Genomic DNA, 21645 nt, shown 5'->3' on the forward strand with positions numbered 1-21645 from the left:
GTCAGACTAGACGATCACAATTGTCCCTTCTGGCATTTTCTATGGATCTGTGAATGAATAACTGTCACTTGCCTGTGCACAGAATGTATTTTTGCTTTTTGTATGGATTGCTGTCTCACATGCCAGACTTTCTAATATAAGCTCTGATTTAACCTGCAAAAGTGTACACTTTCCTTGTACCATATTTTCTTGTACAGATAGGGCATTTGCACTTGGAAAGGGCGTGAAATCCTGGCCCTGATGCCAATGGGAATACAGAATATCTACATGGGCAAGTGTTTATATACTCACATGAAAAACTTGAATATATGTTTGTGTCAAGCTTCTGAGTTTTGAAATTTTGGCCCTTAAGGATATGGTTTCAGAGTGATCTATACAACTTATTCTTCCCACTTCAGTTTATCAGTAATACTATATATTCTGAAGGAACACATTTCCTCAATCATTTCAATTATATATATATATAAAATCAGGAAAATTTGGATCCATAAAATAGATACACTGTACCATGCATCATCTCAATAATATAAATAAATTCTTCAGAAACAAACATATAAACAAATAAAACTATTCTCCCAAAATAGCGACTAGTAAATAAAAGGTCAGCTGATATGAAATGAATAGTCTTCTTCAGAGACAGAAGTATTGCCGGACTGCTGCCATGTATTCCATAATGAAAACATTGTGTTCTGATATTTTATGCCATTTGATGAGACTGCTGGAAATAATTCAGTTAATTTCTGTAGTAATTCACCTTTTGTGTAATAGTTATTTAATTACATACCCTTTCCCACGAGTTTAAGATTAATTAATAGAACCAAGTCTACTCTTCTAAAGCAAGTCACTGAACATATTTATTTGCATTCAGAAGGTTTTGATTTATTTTAAAGTACAAGAAAATGGCAATAATAAGTAATATTGCCATTTTGTTGAGAAATCTATATTTTGTGAAATTAGGCTATGATTTTTTTTTAGTTTTCTGAAACTTCTGCTTATTGTCAATTTAATGTAATTGCATTTAGGACCCAATCCAGCTCCTACAGAAGTGAATGGAAAGGCTCCTATTGACTTCAGGGGGAGATGGATTGTCCCTTAGGCCTGGAGTACACTACAGATAGGTGAACATAGGTTGCCTTGCATCGACCTACTTGTGTGTTTGTCTATGCTCAAATTTATCACCAGCTAACATAATGGCTTTGTTTCAGCAAAGTAGTAAAACCACCTCCTGGAATGGCGTGAAGCCATGGCTGATCTCCTGAGGTCAATAAGGTGCAAGTGTAGACACTGCATGACCTATGTTGACTCTAACGGTCCTTCAGCAGTTGTCCCACAATGCCCCATTCCCTGCAACAGTGACTGCTTGGGTCACAGTTGGAAACTAAACTGCCCTGGGGTCATGGAGACTGGAAGTCTCTCCCCATGTTAAAACTTCCTGTGTATTTTTGAAATTCCTTTTGCTGATTGCCCACTTGCACATCTAGCAATTCTCCCTTGCTATGTGCAACTGCCCAACCAACCATGCCAGCTCCATGCACTAGACATGCTCCGGCCTGGAGTAGACATGAATTATGGGCTCTCCAGGGACTGTGAGGAGAAGAGGTTGTGCAAGCACAGCTACAGACTAGCCGGAGAAACATGGACATCTATGAAAACATTGAATGGGAAATGCAGGCAAAGGGGTATGATAAAGATCAGCAGCAGACATGCCAAACCTGTGGAAAAAATGCAGAAATTGGGCTTGTTTTTGGCTTAATTGGCTTGTGAGTTGCTCATTGGCTAGTTTTTGGCATGTAGCTTGTTGCTTGTTTGGCTTGTTGCTTGTTGTAGCTTGTTGCTGCTTTTTTTTTGATTGGCTCCCGGCAAATGAGGGCAAGCAGGGGCAACGGGGCGGAAAGAGTCAGGGGTGCACAGTGGCCCACCACAGTCCCAGACAGCACGCCGGCGGGATCTAGTCACATACAGTGATGGGGTCCTAAGGGATTGGCTTGTTTTGGCCTTGTTTTGAAATGAGATTAGCTTGATTTTTGGCATATTGTGAAAGTCTGGGTGCCTATTTACCACATGAAAGTTGGCAACTGTGATCAGTAGTAGTGCCACTCAGACTAAGGATGTGCTAGGCATAAGACGAGGTCAGGAAGGCCAAAAAACTATCTGGTGTTGAGCCGCAGACCTGCTGCTTTTACTACTGCTTGCCATACTTGATGGAGACCCCCACCAACACCCTGCAGATCACCGTGGATACCTTGGAGGAGCTCGAGACAGAGACTCCTGCAGTGAACAGGGAGAAGATTGGGAGGGTGGGGGGCACTAGCCATGTCAGAAGCCAGGACCTGTTTGAGACTCCACCACAGTGCAGCCAGTTCCAGCAGCCAAGCATGGACCAGCCCAATAACAGGAAAGGAAACTCGGGTAAGTGTGTGCATGCAATTTTTCCTTACAATGTTCAAATTTAAAGATGCCTCCAGCCCATCCCCAAGTTAACAAGACACAGGTATTAACTTGTCATTATTTTACTCAACTTTTGTGAAGATACTCTGCAGTTTTCTTCCAACAGTTTCTGGGGTTGGCTGCCTTATGTTTTCCTCCATGTGGGACACTTTCCTGTGCCACTCCATGAGTTCAGCAGGTACCATTGCAGTAAACAGGCTAGCAGCATATGGGCCTGGGCAGCTTCAGGATGTCAGTAGCAGCTGTCTGTGCTTTTGTTACCCTCAGGAGTGAGTTATCTGCCAAAAGCACCACTGCCTGTGGAAAACAGTGCCAATATTCATTGCCCTCTACTGGTATTTGTGGACCAGGGACCAAAATTGTATTGCTTCATGAAATTGAAATTCCTTCCACCCCTTGCCCGTGGTGGGCCATATTCACTGTGGCTGGGCTGGAGGGCGGTGTTGTGCTGAGGTGTTGCAAAGATGAAATGCCAATAAACATGTGTTATTAAATATTTTTATGGAACAAAGGGAAGGGAGTTTTGAAACTTGTCTTTCCCTTTCCTCTGTGACTGGGAACGATAAAATGATACATCTATCTGTTTTTATCAGCTGCTGCTGTTGTGGCCTTAAGGGGTGCTCCTTCCATGACCTCTCTATTCCTACCATTCCATGTTTGTCTATGTGTGAAAAATACTAACTGGGGTGAAAACACAAAAACTGAGAGAGATAGCCAAAATGCAAGAAAGCCAAGCAGCTGTCTGTGAGCACGGTGTATGACCCTGGAAAACACTAGAGAGAGAGTGTGTATTTGGGGTCTGGGGTTGACTAAAGAGAGTTGGAGCTATAAGCTAAAATAATATTCTTTTGTTTCTGGTTCCTCCTATGTTCAGAGAAGCAAAGACTGGCACATTCCTTGTAAATAAACAAAATTGCATCAAAGAAAATACCAGACTTGATCATCAGTTTCTACCCCCTACTGGAAGACAAAGCTCCCAAAATTTGACAAGCCACTTGGGTCGAAAAAGGGGCAACTAAATGACAATCAGGGGTCCCATGACAAGAAGTTGATTTTCCTTTTCACTTCAGAAGGTTCTACAGGAATTACTTGTGGCACTCAGTCAATGGATCCACTGTCATGAAGCTCTTGGCATTTACAATTATTTTTCAGTTATTACTGTGACTGTACTTCAAAGTTGACTGCCTAAAAATAAATTATGAAGGGAACAGAATGTGAAGGGGAGAACAACTGCAATGGGAAATCTAAATAATATTTGTTAGTTGATGGAAAAAATTTATGTTGTATAAAACAGAGGCAAAACCATGCTATTTTCCAGGACAACTACACATATTACAGCTCAAAAGATAATTGCAGGAACTTTAGTAACTTCATGTAGTTCATATCTCTTGGTAAGGATTACAGAGATGTAATGGCAGTAAAGAAAGATTTAACACCTGATTTTGCACTCCCATTGAAGTCAATGGGAGATCAATGAATGTAAGCCTTGCAGAATCCAGGCCCCAGTGCAGCAGAGCACTTAAGCACATACTTAATTTTAAGCATGTGTTGAAATTATTTGTTTAATCTGGAGCAGTACTTAAACTCAGAAAAAGAAATGTTAGGTTAGAATATGTTACAATTGTTACAATCCTAATAGAGCTCTCCCTTGTGGATGCTCACCACTATACCACTATATTAGACCCAAACCTTGGATTTCGCCTGAGTTTAGGCTGGCTAGTTTGGGACAGAGTCCAGTCACTGTCATAAACTCTGTAGTTCTAGACACATTTGTGGGATGCAGATCCTCTGTCTAACACTCCTTCCTGGGACTCTGCAGGCCAACAGCACAGGTCCTAAAATTAATATTGCCCTCCCAAGCCTTCTCATTAGCAATTGCACGCTTCTCAGAGTTCCACTGAAACTGTGGACTCTCTGGATTACTGTTTCATCCTTCAGAGAGTATGGGACAGTTAAACTAAGGGAGAGACAGCTATCACAAAACAATTCCTAAACACTTTACTCATAGACAGTGCTTACTCATAGAGAGTGCTGAAGGAACTGGCGGCTGTGATTGCAGAGCCATTGGCCATTATCTTTGAAAACTCGTGGCGAACCGGGGAAGTCCTGGATGACTGGAAAAAGGCTAATGTAGTGCCAATCTTTAAAAAAGGGAAGAAGGAGGATCCTGGGAACTACAGGCAGTCAGCCTCACTTCAGTCCCTGGAAAAATCATGGAGCAGGTCCTCAAAGAATCAATCCTGAAGCACTTGCATGAGAGGAAAGTGATCAGGAACAGCCAGCATGGATTCACCAAGGGAAGGTCATGCCTGACTAATCTAATCGCCTTTTATGATGAGATTACTGGTTCTGTGGATGAAGGGAAAGCAGTGGATGTATTGTTTCTTGACTTTAGCAAAGCTTTTGACACGGTCTCCCACAGTCTTCTTGTCAGCAAGTTAAGGAAGTATGGGCTGGATGAATGCACTACAAGGTGGGTAGAAAGCTGGCTAGATTGTCGGGCTCAACGGGTAGTGATCAATGGCTCCATATCTAGTTGGCAGCCGCTATCAAGTGGAGTACCCCAAGGGTCAGTCCTGGGGCCGGTTTTGTTCAATATCTTCATAAATGATCTGGAGGATGGTGTGGATTGCACTCTCAGCAAATTTGCGGATGATACTAAACTGGGAGGAGTGGTAGATACGCTGGAGGGGAGGGATAGGATACAGAAAGACCTAGACAAATTGGAGGATTGGGCCAAAAGAAATCTGATGAGGTTCAATAAGGATAAGTGCAGGGTCCTGCACTTAGGACGGAAGAACCCAATGCACAGCTACAGACTAGGGACCGAATGGCTAGGCAGCAGTTCTGCGGAAAAGGACCTAGGGGTGACAGTGGACGAGAAGCTGGATATGAGTCAGCAGTGTGCCCTTGTTGCCAAGAAGGCCAATGGCATTTTGGGATGTATAAGTAGGGGCATAGCGAGCAGATCGAGGGACGTGATCGTTCCCCTATATTCGACATTGGTGAGGCCTCATCTGGAGTACTGTGTCCAGTTTTGGGCCCCACACTTCAAGAAGGATGTGGATAAATTGGAGAGAGTCCAGCGAAGGGCAACAAAAATGATTAGGGGACTGGAACACATGAGTTATGAGGAGAGGCTGAGGGAGCTGGGATTGTTTAGCCTGCAGAAGAGAAGAATGAGGGGGGATTTGATAGCTGCTTTCAACTACCTAAAAGGGGGTTCCAAAGAAGATGGCTCTAGACTGTTCTCAATTGTAGCAGATGACAGAACGAGGAGTAATGGTCTCAAGTTGCAGTGGGGGAGGTTTAGATTGGATATTAGGAAAAACTTTTTCACTAAGAGGGTGGTGAAACACTGGAATGCGTTACCTAGGGAGGTGGTAGAATCTCCTTCCTTAGAGGTTTTTAAGGTCAGGCTTGACAAAGCCCTGGCTGGGATGATTTAACTGGGAATTGGTCCTGCTTTGATCAGGGGGTTGGACTAGATGACCTTCTGGGGTCCCTTCCAACCCTGATATTCTATGATTCTATGATTCTAGACAAAGCAAAAGAGATATACAGATCTATGGAAAAATAACAAACACCTGCATGGAAATTCCTGCTTCCAGTGTCTTCACAACTCCAGGACCCTTTGTGTTTTGGTCCTTTTTTTCAGGGTCCCAGGATCCTCCTCTCTTCCTTCTCTTACCCAGTATTGTCTTCTTGTTTGAGACAGTGAGAGAGTGCCCCTGCTAAAACCAAAACTTGTCCTTCTATAAAATTCTATGCCCCTCTGTGAGGTGACTTTCCAGAGCAGCTTCAAGTCTCTTGTCAGTTGATATGTTGCTTGTTGACAGCCCACCTGAAGTCCAGATTGGAAAAACTTGTCTAAGGTGCTTCCCTTTGAATGGAAGATCATCCAGATTAATAAATCTTGATGCTCGCCGTTGTTAACCTACAGCTAGTGGCACACAGAGACTCTGCTAAAAACTCCTGGTTATCCCAGTCCATTATGGAGATTAAGAGGCAAAAGTGAAGGCACAGTGCAATATACAATCAAAATGGAGTTGCCAACCAATATAGACATGTGCAGACATACAATAATCTGTCACTACAATGTTGCCAATTTTTGTAATTTTCATTTCCAATCTTGCATTTTTTGGTGTTTTTCTTAAAACCGCCTCTTGGGGTCCATTGATTATGTGAGATGTCAGCTCTAATGTAAAAAAGAAAGTAAGTTTATCTTCGTTGCTGAGAAAATCTTGAAAATGGGAACACTAAAGGCTCAGAAACCAGAAAGCAAATATAAAGAATCCCAACTTTATTATTTTTAAAATTTCATTATTTTAAAGCCAGTCATGTTATTTTGGGACCTGATTCTTGATTTTTGAATACTTGAGGTTGACAGTACTCAAGGTATGTAGCAAAATCCATAAACCTATGCCTTGTGAGGCTGCAACATTATCGTTTTTCTTAAATAATGATGACTTAAAGAAAAAATGGATCTTTTCTGCATGTAATTTAAAAGGAATAGTTTTTCTTTAAGACACTGTTTAAAAAAAATCAGGCCAATCAAAAATGAGTGGTATGGACCTCGGCCACTAAGAGACCAACCCTGCAAAGTGTCTGCTATAACATGCTAAATATCTTCAACTCACAATGAAGTTAGTAAAGTGAAAGCAAGCCACTGTCAGTTAAAATTTTGGGTGCTCCACACCTTATGGAGTTGAACCCTGAGTAGCCAAGGTGGACCCTAAAGACTTACCAACAGTATGTTAGGGGCATCCATTCCCCTACAGTTATGTTTGCAAATGCATGCTCCTTGTATATTGCAGGGGCTCTGTTAGAGGCCCATTAAAAACCTGGCCCTCAATATAATAGTCTGTGTGTGTGTGTATGTGTAAGAATATATGAAAATGAGAAGGTATATGGAAAAATAACAATGAAAGAAGACAGAGACTGTACCCAGTTCGTCGTTCGGAAGGCAAACTTCTACAAGCTGTAGTCATTATTTAAAGTTGTTCTGCACTGCAGTTATTTTATTCTTTGTTCACCCAGGAATTGAACATAACAAGCTGCAGTGGTCCTAGATTGCGAGGGGACACAATTCTTCTCCATGCAAGCACCTTTTGCAGCCAGCTGATATCCGTGGATATAAGCTGGACAGGGGCTACTGATTTAGGGGTCATTGCTCTAGCAGAAGCTTCTTTAAGGTAAAACACTTAACACCTCCCCACTTTTCCACCTGCTTGCTTTACAGCAATAGGTATACATTCCTCCTGTGGATCTGCTTATCTGTGCAAAGTAATGAAAAAGATCAATTGTATTCATTGGGCATGATTCACTTCTGTGCCAAAGCTCTGCTCAGTGGGGAGGAATTGAAGGGGGCCAGGAGTGGGTTCCAGCTCTGGTTCCCAGGTCAAGCCACAACCTTGGTAGAGTTAGAGATTCTTCCTAGCAGCTCTAACGTGTGCCACTGATGCAGGCACTATAGGTGTAACAGAACAGAGCTCTGCCATGGACCCCTCCCTGCCTGGCTCCAAAAAGTGCCTGACTGCTCCCTGCATTGGGGGCGAAGAAGGAGACAGTAGGCACAGGGACTGGAGCCAACACACTTGTATAATTTGGGAGTTCCTCTGAGATGGAATTTTTCTGCTGGACAGATGCAGCCAGTTTCCAGCCCCTTTATGTCTCCTAAGTGTCAGAAGGGCAACAGGACAAATACAAGTGTGGTGTAACTTCTTTGAAGCTGATGGATTTAAACTAGGGATGATTTTTTTAAATATAGAGAAATAACTGTCATTTTACATTTCAGCCTCCAGAGCCTTTCTGCTAATGGATGCCAGCTGACAGATGATGCTATAAATGCCGTGGTTGAAAAGCATGGGAAAAGGTAATTTATATTCACACAATGATCCTGCTTTGAGATATTAGCATTTTGTGGTAGTTATGCTATTATTCTTTGGTTTGTTAAAGGCTAACAGTTGTTTCTCTTCTGGCAACATAGTTTTAATAAAGATGCAACACACAGGAGTGCTAGTAAAGAGACTGGTCCTAGTCACCTGACATGGGTCAGAGTTAAGAATGGTTATTTCCCTTGTATCCATTCACTACAGTGGCTCACCTACCCTCCTTGCACTTCCTGCTATGCTCATCCTGAAAAATCAAAATGCAACCTTAACTCTGACCATATTTATATGGTATATGTTCAAACCACCTGAAAACAATGCACCAACACAATACCAGTTACAACATATGTAAAAATACCTGAACATATAACCAATAATCATACTCTTAGATTTAAGACATAGGTCTGCTTGGGGTTTTTGTTCAGGATGAGGGTGGAAATTTATGGGCTGTAAGGAATGTAAGGGAAATAACAGGGTTGAGAAGGGGAGCTGATGAATGGAGCATGGAAGAGAGACTGAATGACGGAATTGCTTCTTTGTGTGCTTTACAGAATTTGTGTTGGTTTATACACAGTCTAACAACCTTAACTCAAAGCTAACAAAGTTTTGTTGTGTGAGAATATGTATTGGGCATCATGCTCAAGCCCTTTGATGGCAGTAGATTGAAAGGAAATAAGAGGAGATTTCATAGTAAGCTTTAAGTAAGCATCGGAGTGAACATGAAGTATGTAGGAGGTAGCACATCATTTTGTGAAGGAGTGAGAGGTAATGGGATAATTCTGTAAATAACTTTCTGAATACAGACTCTTTGCTAAAAATTTGTAATTAAAAATAAAGGTTAGGAATAGATAATAAATCTGTTGGGAACCCATTGCAGCTAATGAAAAATAATTTTTTTACATTACCTATTTCAGCAATAAGGTATAATAAGACATGTGCCACCGAGCGATAAAAGCATATCTTGGCTGTGCAAGAAATAAATAAAAAAGATCCGGGGCATGAATTGTGATAGTTTTTTCCCTACCCAGACAAAGAGGTACTCTGAGACGGTCTTGCTCGCTTGTTATTGGATGTCCTTCTAATACATGGAATCATAAAACATGAAAATCTAGTTTTATTGTGTTTCTGACATTCCATTTGTTATTGCTAATAAGCATGACTCAGAGGATGAATAAACCCAGCCAGCTGATACCTATGGTTTTATTTGCAATCTGTGGGTAGTTCTAATTCCTCCAATGTTTTGCTCAGGGAAGAAATGAAAACAACATGGTGAATGAAGTCAACCGAGATGTTTATGTAGGTTTCTGCTGAATTGTGTTGGAACTGATTTTTAGGTAGAAACTTGGTTTGACTAATCAGGAGGCAGACAACATAATAACCCAGGCAGCCACTCAGATTTTTTTGGGTGAAGTCTAAGGGCTCAGTCCTGAACTGTGAAAAGTGAGTTTACAGTATGTGCAGTTTGATGAAGGAAAGAGTGGAAAGGTAGCCCCATGGTCACTTTCTTCTCACCGATCCTGGGCACTCAAATGGCCCTGGCATAACTTAGAGCAGTCTCAGTGCTGCCTTAAGCTATGCCACCTGTAACCATCAACTGCAGTGGCTGAAAATCTGATGGATTGACTTTTTGCAAAGCCGCTGGATCTGGGGCCTGAGACTGAGTCCTAGTTCTTTAGAGTATGAATTTGCATAAAGAAATTAAATGAAAAGTCAAGTGGATATTGTTTTCCACCTAAGAGCTATGCTGAACCTCAGTCCTAAATTTGGGGCATTGCATAGCAGCACCGTGTCCAGGAGAAACGCCATGAAGATATTAAGTATCAGAGGGGTAGCCGTGTTAGTCTGGATCTGTAAAAGCGGCAAAGAGTCCCGTGGCAACTTATAGACTAACAGACGTATTGCATCCTATGAAGTGGGTATTCGCCCATGAAAGCTTATGCTCCAATACGTCTGTTAGTCTATAAGGTGCCACAGGACGCTTTGCCGTTTTCCTGAAGAAATTGTGATTCAGTGGCTCCCTAGACTCCTCTCTTGCACCTGCAGGCAGGGAGTAATTTACTTCACTCCTTTCTGAGGTGCAACATACTCGCTCCCTCATGCAACAATGACTAGAATTTGGGCACAGAGTCATGGCTCCTCTGTGAATTTGGGTTCACAGCCTCTACTATCCCCTCACACTTGAAAGGGCAACCTGGGAGAGTACTATGCAGGCATGAAGGGGGAGCCTTACTCCACTGTTTAGCTGCATAGGAAAAAGGCACAATCAAGCTTTTCTCAGTTATAGAATTGAAGCATGTCGGACAAGCAGGAGAGAAGCTGTGGAAATAAAGGCCAAACTTTTCAAATGTAGCTGCCTAAATCTGGGCATGTTGAGGCACCGGAATTTATTGTCCTGAGTTCCAGAAATACTGAGTGCAGAGTCTCATTAAAATTAGTGGGAATTGTGGGTACTCATTGCCCCTGAAAGTCAGGTCACTTACAGTATTTAGGACTCTAAATGTGATTTTAGAAGTCGAGTTCTAAGCACCTATGTTTTAATTTTTGACCCAAAGAATTCAGATGGAGTTGAAAATCTTTAGGGAGAGGGTTTGTCATGGACATCTCCCAGAGACATACCCTGTTTACCAGAGAGGAAATAGTCAATGAGCTCTGGAAGTGGCAATGTGTCCTTTGGGAACTGGGGAGAAGATCAGCCTTATTACAGTATAATAAGTCAAAACGGATCCTTCCTCCAAGCATCCCATAATATCCCATCTTTTCTGTGTTTGTCTTTCAGATAGTCAGTTCTTATTGACAAGGACTGTTTTCATTTTGTGTGCTGAGCACACTTCTAGCAGTATTATTACTGTGGAACAGTATAAGGGGGGGTAACTATAAGGTGGCCTATACATCAAGCCTTTGGCATGTTCATTCGTCAAAAGAAATCAGAATACAGGAAGGTTTCAGAGTAGCAGCCGTGTTAGTCTGTATTCGCAAAAAGAGAAGGAGTACTTGTGGCACCTTAGAGACTAACAAATTTATTTGAGCATAAGCTTTCATCGGATGCATGAAGTGAGCTGTAGCTCACGAAAGCTTATGCTCAAATAAATTTGTTAGTTTCTAAGGTGCCACAAGTACTCCTTTTCTTTTTGCGAATACATGAAGAGAGTATTCGAAGTTAATTAAGCAAATGCCTAACTTTCAGAATGTATATAGTCCCACTAAAGTCAAGTTTAGCTCTAAAACTACTGTACAGTTTGGCCACAATGAGTGCAGCCCTGCAATTCTTTACCACTGAGCTTGCTTGCAAAAGAAACCGCATAATGAAATCAATGTTAGTTTAGATAGCTTCAAGTATGCAAAAACCAGTTGACACAGATCTGCTGGTACTGGGTTTTTTGGTTTTTTTTTGTGTGGATCCTCGTAAATCTCATTAAATTTAAGGAAATGATATAAAATCATACCCAGAAAAGAGATATCTAAAGCACTGTGCAGACACAAAATTTGTATCTGCATCCAATCAATGATCCGCAAACATGGTCCACGGATATCTGTGGGTATAAAGCAGATACCTGCAGATTTGCAGGGCTGTAAAAGTATCTTCTATTGCACAAGATCCTTAGCTCACAAAAGATGATTTCTTAAAAGTTTATGGCAATTTGCACTCAGAGTAGAGACTTTTTCTAAGAATTGCCAGCAATGGTCACATTGCGTCAGTTTTCAGCAATTTGAAGCCCAGTGTTAACTGGGCATGTGAGAATACAGCATATGGGTTATTTATTAGTAAGGATGACCTAAATGACACTCTGAAGAAATAGCATTGGATGAGACATAATGCCAGTGCTGCTTCTATTTTCAATGAATACTGATTTTTTTTCATTATTCACGAATTGTGCTCCATGTTGCATGTCTTCAGAGAGATGACTTCAAAAAGTGCTTTCTTTGAGAGCAAAAGATGGTGGTGATTGTCTGCCACATTGGCCACAGAGGAGATCTTCAACATGCTCTGCAAAGTATATGAGCATGAATTAGAATTATGGAAACACAAAAAACCTTGCCCATCTATTTGATTTCCTTCAATGAATAAATCATGCAGTCTCAAAGCTAGCAGGAAGCCTAAATGTTGTCTGTTATTTTAGTCTGTCTGACTGCATTCATACTTAGAATGACATATAAAATGCCTTTAAACAATAAATTGTTAAGCCTTCATGTACCCTTTCTTTCTTGGTATCTCACAGTCCTGTCAATTAGACTAAAACAGCACATATTAAAACACAGGACATAAGTGCAGTCAATCAGAGTTGTGCATAATGGACCATATCCTTAGCTTGTGTGGATTGAAATCAGTGGAACTATCCTGATTTACAATGATGAGGCTCTGGCTCTACAGACTATTTCTGAGGGAAGAACTGAGCTCATGGTATATAGAATTTTGGGGTTTTTAAAGAAATAGGTGTAATTCAGCTGCTAAGAGACATTTTTTGATGTAGTTTCAAAAGCCTCTAGCCCAACTGTTGGTGGAGATGCTAAAGGCAAATATTTGTAATAAGAGTAAACATACAATCCCAATAATAGTCTCTTTCAGACTTGCAGAGTGACAGCAGTATCTTTAATAATAGTTTTAAGAGGATCCTTGTCCAAAATGTTTGAATTTGGGTGCCTAAAGTTTTGCACCTAAAATCCACATTGAAAACCAAACCCCTTTTTGTAAGTGCCTAGAGTTCTGCAGGTCCCATTGATTTCACAGAACAAACTAGTTTTCACAGTCATAGCAGGAGTTGTCTCACTGAGTATTTGTCTACAGCATTCTAGGTGCAGTGCCTGTACATCTAAGGCTGGATGTCTTAGACACTGAGAACAGGTGGTTGCCTAGGGCAACAAAATGTTTAGTTATAAGCCAGCCAGGATCTATATCCTGTAATTAAAGTTTCTTTGCAATCCCTCCTACTCACACCCTCTGCTGCTTCACCACTTTCCAAAGAACACGCAATAAACCCTCCTCTCAGTGTTAACCCCATCTCATCCAAACCACACACATTTGTATTTTAATACTGATCGGAGACATGTCAGTCTCTTTGGACATTTAGAACTGATGGAACATGTTGTATAACATACAGAGAGAGGAGGGGGAATTTTGATGAATGTATTTTGATGAACTCTATGGATGAACCTATAGGGTCAGGATCAGAGGCAGAGAAAGAATAAGATACCGCTCTCCCCAAAAAATATCATGACAAGAAAAAACAGAAATGAGGATTAATGTAGTACAAAAGGAAGCTCAAAAATACATTTCAAAAGTACCAGAGAGAAGGAAAGATGCTGAATGAAACTGAAAGTAGGAACAAAAAATAAAGTGAAAAAAAGAATACTACGGGAAAAAGAATAGGGCCTGATCAAGTGAGGAGCTAAATTCCCAAATGACTTGAGCAGCTGAACATCTCACAAGGTGCTTAGCGTTTTACAGTATCCCAGACCCATACTGAGAGAATCCAGCTATTACTTTATTGTGTGAATGTACCTATACAGTATGAAATGCCTGATCCAGTCTACATGGCCCCTGTGGATTTTATGAAGAATGACTGCATGCTGCAGTTTCTTTAGGAATGAAATAGGCCCCATGCTGTGGCCAAAAATCTCATCAGCAGGTTTCAAACAGTCATATTTTTGGAGCCTGCTTTTTAGGGAGGCTGTGCACCCACAGCCCCCATTAATTAAGACCACATATAATTGTTTCCATAAGACCCAAGCCCCATTCAGTACACAGAGACTGAAGCAGGTCGTCTAGTGAATGAGGTGGTTTTCTGTAGGATCTCTGTGCAGTTGCAGAAGTTGGAAGGTGTGCATCTACTGTGGTTGCGGGGAGATGGCAGGCCTAGGCCTGCCTAAAGCTAAAGGCCCACCCATTCAAATGAGGGAGAGAAAGCCTCGGTCACAAGTAAATACTAAAGAAAATAAATGAAAAAGCAGGGGTGTGAGTTGATGGTTAAAGGTTAAAAATCAGGAATCCAGAGTGGGACACTGAGCAGAGACCTCCCACCCCAACAGCACCCACGACTCAAAGGTGTACAAGCAGTCAGTGTACAACACCCAGAGGAACTCTGTCCAGAGACGTGAGTGGACAAGAGGCTGGAAATAGGCCTCACAGTTGCAGAGCACCCCCACTGTGCAGCCTCCTCCTTCTGGTGTGATGGATGGCCATGTTGGCCAGCACCAGGAGGAGGTTAAGCAGGAGCTGTGCCAACTCTGTGGGGCAGTGGATAGGCTGTGCTAGGATAAACAAGTGAGGGGGCAAGTTCAGGTGGAATTTCAGGATGAGGTTCTGGAAGAGTCGAAGAAGGGCTGCAACCTGATGCACTCTACACAGATGTGTGGCAGGGTCTCCTCATACCACAAAAAGAAGAGGTGTCGGGGGAATTTGTGAACCACACCAAGTACACGCCCATGCTTACAGATCCATGGAGGAGCCACCAGCTAACATTCCTGGTGAGCTGTGGAACCAGAGTGGAATACAGACTGGCCCACAAGGGTTCCACACCCTCCTCATAGAATAATAGAAATATAGGACTGAAAGGGACCTCAGTAGGTCATCTAGTCCAGTCCCTTGCACTCAGACAGGGCTAAGAGTTATCTAGACAATCCCTGGCAACTGTTTGTCTAACCTGTTCTTAAAAACTTCCAATGATGGAGATTCCACAACCTCCTTAGGTAATTTGTTCCAGTGCTTAACTCCCTTTACAGTTAGGAAGGTTTTCCTAATGTCTAACCTTAATCTCCCTTGCTGCAATTTAAGCCCATTACTACTTTCTTTTTTAAAAATCTAGGGAATGCATTTCAGCTTGTCAAGGTGAAAGAAATTTGGAGTAGAGTGAAAGGTATTTTTTTCCACCTTTGGAGTAATAAAACCTCTCTGCATAATGTCTGTTTTCTCCAGTTGTTCGGAATGATCTCATACCACGTATATTTGTGTTCTTAGCAAGTCAACTCATCTCTGTTCCGTTAAGAGGAACATTGATTATCCGTTGCATTGTAGCTACCATAGACAAAGCATTTAGATGAAAGTGGCTCTTCTGTTGTTTATTTCTTTTTATTAGGTAGGACTGAATGTTCAGTGCACTTCATTTTAGGAGCTTCACATATGAATGGAGCTAGTACTCTGGGAATTGCTGTAGCACTCCTTGTCTAATTTGTATTGATTAACTCAGTGCTGTCATCCAAATGGGACTTCAGCATTTTGCTTCGTAGTACTTGAATAATATGTGCTGGGGTGGAAAAATAGTTTTTTTCTTTAAATGAAAGGCCCTTCCTAATGCAGTTTTCAATATACTAATTTCTTACATTTAATACTTAAAAAAGAAGACTTTGTTTCCTTAAGTTAATTAAAATGGTTCCTCCTCGTCCTTTTTTAAAAAATGTATGCCTTGAATGTTGGTACTTATCTTTCCTGATACAGTGTTTATTGCAGTTAATGGATGAAAAATAACCCTAGTTTATTCAGTTAACTTCAGTTGAGTTGTACCCTTGATCCAAATTTGCAGTGGATTCAGGAAGTCTAATTCTGATCTCACCTACACTGACATACTGGAGTAACTCTGTAAACCTTCAGAGATTTTTACTTCTGATGTATACTGATTTAAGTGAGAGCAGAAGAGACCCCAGGCTTCTTTCCCTTTTCATGGATTTGAATCTGTCAGTAGCATTTGTTACATTGATACTTATCTTCAGGTGCCTAATCAATCTGTAATTAGGTGTTGTTCAGAAGGTTTTTGTAATAATTATAATTTCTTGATAACATTTTTCTCATTTATACATTATCAGAGTACAGATGAGCACCATGTCCCTCTGGTGCTTGTGTTTGCACATGGTATGATTTGTAGGCTACTTATTCTCTTTTATAACCTTTAACCATATGTAATAAAATAACATAAAAGAGTGAATTTATATACCAGCATACAGAATAATGATGATTGCAAAATAACCTGCAAAATAATCTGTTTATAATACATAAACATACAGTAACATTTATAAACCTGGTAGGAACAATATGTAATATTGATAATAGCAAAACCAGAATGTGAACCTTCTGAAATTTACTACAGCAGAAAATAAATTATTTTTCTACTACTTTCAAAGAGTGAAATGCGTCTCAAGCAATTTGGTCTTTTCCAGTAATTAGCCTCTTCTAAGACATTCCCTCTTGAATTTCTCATTTTATGCTTTGGCGCTGCAGGATTTTTGTGTTCTTAAATCTTCACTCCTCCTCCTCTTATCTAGTGCCCTCACTGAGCTGCAGACCTCAGCTGTTCCCTACCTCTACTCTGACAGTTTCTGCCTAGTTCTTAGTGGAGAATCAAATACAAAATGGAGGTGGACTGAGGAAATGATGTTCTGGATTAGATTTAGGTTAGGATTTTCAGTTGAAATTTGCATCCACCAAAATCTTGCGATCTTTATTTCTGAGATTATGGCTGAGAATGATGAAAATCTGATGAGATAGTTGTTCTCATGACATTTTCATCACTGGGGGCTGAACAAAAGAGAAGTAGGTTCAGATCAAGGGATTCACATTCAATTCCTTATCTAGGTTTAGATTTGAGGTTCCTGTTTTGCTTGTCTCTACCCAAATTATACCAGAACTGTATTATGGGGAGTCAACAGTCCCTCTATGTTATTGGTTGAAATGTCTGAAGATTGGAGTTTCCTGGTTTTTAGGGCACGTCATCATCAACAATAAGAAAATGAAAGGCTCTTGTGTTTAATGGTGCTTGACAAAGTAGGGATCTCTCTTAATTAGCTTTTGCTAATTAGCAGGCTCCTATCCTTGCTGGGATCAGCCACAAGAGGGAGACATGATCACCTGTGTTATTCCTGTGTATTACACTACTTTGTTGAATGGATGCTATGTGCTCAGCTGGAGTTAGAAAAGTCAGAGTGAATGCTATAGGTTTAAATGTTGAAAGTGGGTTACTTTTAGGGTAATATATGATTATCTGAATTATTTTCAATCTGTTGCTCAATTTTGTAGGGAAAATGAACATTGTTATTAGGTTTTTTTAAGCATTTTATCAGTGATTTTATTTATCAATTTATGTGATAGCCATTCCTAGTTGCTTCTTAAAGTTTTCAAATATAACAGGACTTGATTCAGATCTCACTTTTACACAAGTCTAATTCCAATTACTTCAATAGAGTTATCCAATATTTACACAGGAATGAGATCAGAATCAGGCCCACTATCTTTAGGAGAAGGAAAACTGAAACATCTTATAAGCAAGTTTATGCAAAGCTGTGGTTTTTGTATGTGTTGCACTGTTGATATTGGACTAACTTTTTCATTAATCTCATCTGTCTTCCCCCAGTCTCAGTAAACTAGAAATATTTGGCTGCCATGCTCTTACCACCAAGTGCCTGAGTTCCATGGCTAGAGAGTGTCCAAATCTGCAGACACTGAACATTGGCAGAGTCCCCAAGGTTACTGATGTCTGCTTGGCAAAGATAGTGAATTGTCTGAAAAAGCTAACTATACTCAATATATCTGGGCTCAATGTGGTAAGAACACTTTGATTTCTCACTGTTTTCTCATTGGTTTTAAATCGACTAGAAGCAGATTGATTGATGTCTATGGTATTTGTATCAATAAATGCAACTGGTATGTGTGAGATTCTCTGTTCTTTTCTAGACAAAGTGAAGTAATTGAAGGAAAACAGCATTTTTATATACATGTTATGGTCATTTCACCTAGTTGTGAGACATGCAAATAGCCAATTATTTTGGTTAAAAAATCATAGAATCATAGAATATCAGAGTTGGAAGGGACCTCAGGAGGTCATCTAGTCCAACCCCCTGCTCAAAGCAGGACCAGTCCCCAATGTTTGCCCCAGATCCCTAAATGGCCCCCTCCAGGATTGAACTCACAACCCTGGGTTTAGCAGGCCAGTGCTCAAATCACTGAACTATCCCTCCCCCCATTATCAAATATAATACAAATTCAAAATGAGTTAAACAGTAAGAGAGACAGTAGCTTCTCACACTTGTCCCCTGTACAAAGCCTGAGTAGCTGGGCTTTGCACAGGTAACTTAACTGGAGTTTAGAAGGGACAGATCCTCCCTCTAGTAGTGTCCCAGGGGTCTCTCTACGTCCTGGCCTGGAATAAAAAATCATAGAAGGGAACACTGCACTTGCTAAAACTCATGTCTGTTTTCAAAATACCCACAGCAACTACCATAGCCTTTGGGCTACAGCAGGGTCTGCACTTACAATGACCCTCCTTTCCCATGTTTAGGCTCTGTGTAACTGATGGGTAGCTGACATTGTTCTGTGTAGCTGATGTTGTTCGCTGTCCCCAATTTCCTCTCTGTGGCACATGGTGGGTGCCTGCTGCTGTTTGGCTTTACATGACTACACAAAACTGAGCAGGATTTGACTCAGTTTTTTTCTTAATAACAGAGCTAACCTTAAAAGTATTGGGAAAGTGTCCAACATCTTCTACATTCCTATGCTAAGAACCATAACACTTAATTTGTCACAAGGCGTGTCAGCAGGATCACATTGGTGCTGAGGAGAGGCACTAAAATGGGCAACTCTTATTGAGAGTCCACAGAACCATTCCAGATCAATACATATAGAGATTTTTAAACAATGACCAAGATGGTGAGAAGATGGAGGAAGGACAGAGTTCAGTGAGCAGCTGTTAAATTCAAGTGCAGTAAACTGAAGAAAACCAAAATTAGAAAAAATCATAAAGTAAATAACCCAAGCTGAAATTAGAGTTGGAAAAACTTTCATTAAGAAATATGGTGTCTGGCCATGTAGAACACCCATTTCCTTTATTTGCTACTTGGATCCCCAAATAAATAAAGTATTTAACAACATCCTGCATAAGTGGGCCAAAGCTGCTGTAGTGCTGAGATCCAAGACTTTCTGTATCTTCTCATTCAGCATTGGAGGATTTAGGTCATTCACATTGATAGAGCCCTTCAATCCCACTTGGAACCTTTCGGCTTGGAAAGAAATGCTCTTGAGCAGGGACTGTAATTTGCTCTATGTATATACAGTGCCTAGCTGCCCTAAGGGAAGCCGGTCAGACTGAGGCCACTAGGTGCTACCACAACACAAATGACAAATAAATTACTACTACTACTAAATGAACCTCCCCCAATCTTGTAAAGTTATCATACCATGGGTTTCATAGATGTCCGTGGTTAAATGGATCCAGCTGTGTGATGGAGAACCCATGAATCTGTACAAATTTTCATTATTATTATTATTATTATTATTATTATTTCTGTTGTTTTTCTATTAATTTCCTTTGTTCTATCAGGGCCATGCCCCACAGGAGTTTACAGTCTCCTTCCTCCACATGGGTGAGAGAGAGCACTAAGAGCCAGCCCAGATTCCAGGGACAGGAGTTGGCTATTGGGGCCTCTAGGCCTAGGATCCCACTCACCCTTGAAACTTAGACTAAAGTGGGCATCTTCTGATTGGCTGTTGTTTATTTGTCTCTCTCGCTTGGCCATGTCTCTGTTCTAGGATGGGTTTGGTGGAAGGGGAGGGCAGCTTACTGTATTTACTAGGGGCAATGGAGGAGCAAGGGAGAGAGTGGGCCAGGTTAGGGTACAAAGATAAATGGGAAGAGTGAAGGAAGCCGTTGAGGGTTATGTCAATATATAGAACCACCAGACAGCTACAACAGACAAAGGTTGTGAGAAGGAGATACATTATACAGGCACATCATCTCTATAAACTCAAACTATATATATAATGGAACTAACAAGACATGTGCTTAACGTCAGACTCAAACACTGTGCCTGTATTATTGTATCCTCTTTTGACATGCAAGTTCTCCAAGGAGCAGAGACTATGTCTTCCTAAGTGTCTGCAGTGCCTAGCACATTTTGGAGAATAATGTAAATAATATCACCAATTCTGTTAGCTTACAGCTAATGTTTGATAACATGACTGAAAGAATTAATTTTATTTTTTTAGCTACCACCGAATATCTCTGTGGGCTTTTGACAGACAGTTGCTCATATCTGAAAGAAATTTTTGCATTTCTTTTCCCTTTGTGTGATGCGTCCTAGGTAAGAGACCGTGTTGTCCACTTTATTGTGACCCAGTGTCCTAAACTGGAGAGTCTGGTTCTCAGCTCCTGCTCACAAGTGACTGATATAAGCCTAGTGGAAATTAGCACCTACCTACAAACAATCAGGTACAAGTTTGAAAACTAAAAGGAAACTTTTTGCAAATGAATTAGCATTTGAAAGTTAAAGCATTTCTATCATTTAGAAAGGATGATTTTGGGTTCATTGATATTCCAGCTAACAGAAGCTTTGGTTTGCTCACAGAAAGTATTGCAATGGTGCTGTGTAAGCCACACTGTAATTGCCCTGGATCCAAAGTGCAGCTCCCATTGGATGTTACAGGTGTGGATCAAAGCAAATATGTGGCCTTTTGAGAGTAGATTGCTTAATAAAAACCTATTACTTCTACATACACATGTTACGTGATTTTGATTTACAGAAGGATGTTGTCACTTGCTTTTCAAATGTATAAAACTCATGAGTCAGAATAAGAATAACCTCTTATACTAAAAAGAGAGTACACTTTTCTGCGGTAACCAATCATAGTGCTGTAGTACCCCTATGGCAAGATATGCAGCATTTGAACCAATACTGTAGAATTCTGGAATACTCTACAATAAGAGAAAAAATGTATGTGAATGTGGAATTGCTAGAAAGTTATTCAGTTAATTTGAAATTTATCTTAATTATATATTGTATATCTCCGAATACTCATCTTGTTCTCCAAAAAAAGAACAGGAGTACTTGCGGCACCTTAGAGACTAACATTTATTTGAGCATAAGCTTTTGTGGGCTAAAACCCACTTCATTGGATGCATGCAGTGGAAAATACAGTAGGAAGATATATATATACACAGAGAACATGAAACAATGGGTGTTATCATACACACTATAATGAGAGTGATCAGTTAAGGTGAGCTATTACCAGCAGGAGAGGGGGAAAAAAACAAAAAACCTTTTGTAGTGATAATCAAGATGGGCCATTTCCAGCAGTTGACAAGAACATGTGAGGAACGGTAGGGGGAAAAATAAACCTGGGGAAATAGTTTTACTTTTTGTAATGACACATCCACTCCCACTCTTTATTCAAGCCTAATTTAATGGTGTCCAGTTTGCAAATTAATTCCAATTCAGCAGTTTCTTGTTGGAGCCTGTTTTTGAAGTTTTTTTGTTATAATATTGCGACTTTTAGGTCTGTAATCGAGTGACCAGGGAGATTGAAGTGTTCTTCGACTGGTTTTTGAATGTT

The 21645-nt window shown here is 40.6% G+C and overlaps 1 protein-coding gene across 1 annotated transcript in view; it reads left to right on the forward strand.

The window, feature by feature from the left end:
• The window catches only part of LOC125636586 (uncharacterized), a 114362-nt gene that overhangs the window by 68224 nt on the left and 24493 nt on the right, over nucleotides 1-21645 (forward strand). Inside the window, exons 9-12 of the mRNA XM_048849946.2 lie at nucleotides 7489-7643; nucleotides 8246-8323; nucleotides 17675-17864; nucleotides 20397-20524. Of these exons, the coding sequence (XP_048705903.2) occupies nucleotides 7489-7643; nucleotides 8246-8323; nucleotides 17675-17864; nucleotides 20397-20524 (551 nt within the window). The remainder of the gene's footprint in view (nucleotides 1-7488; nucleotides 7644-8245; nucleotides 8324-17674; nucleotides 17865-20396; nucleotides 20525-21645) is intronic.

The sequence above is a fragment of the Caretta caretta genome, chromosome 5 (assembly GCF_965140235.1).
Source record: "Caretta caretta isolate rCarCar2 chromosome 5, rCarCar1.hap1, whole genome shotgun sequence".
NCBI lineage: Eukaryota > Metazoa > Chordata > Testudines > Cheloniidae > Caretta > Caretta caretta.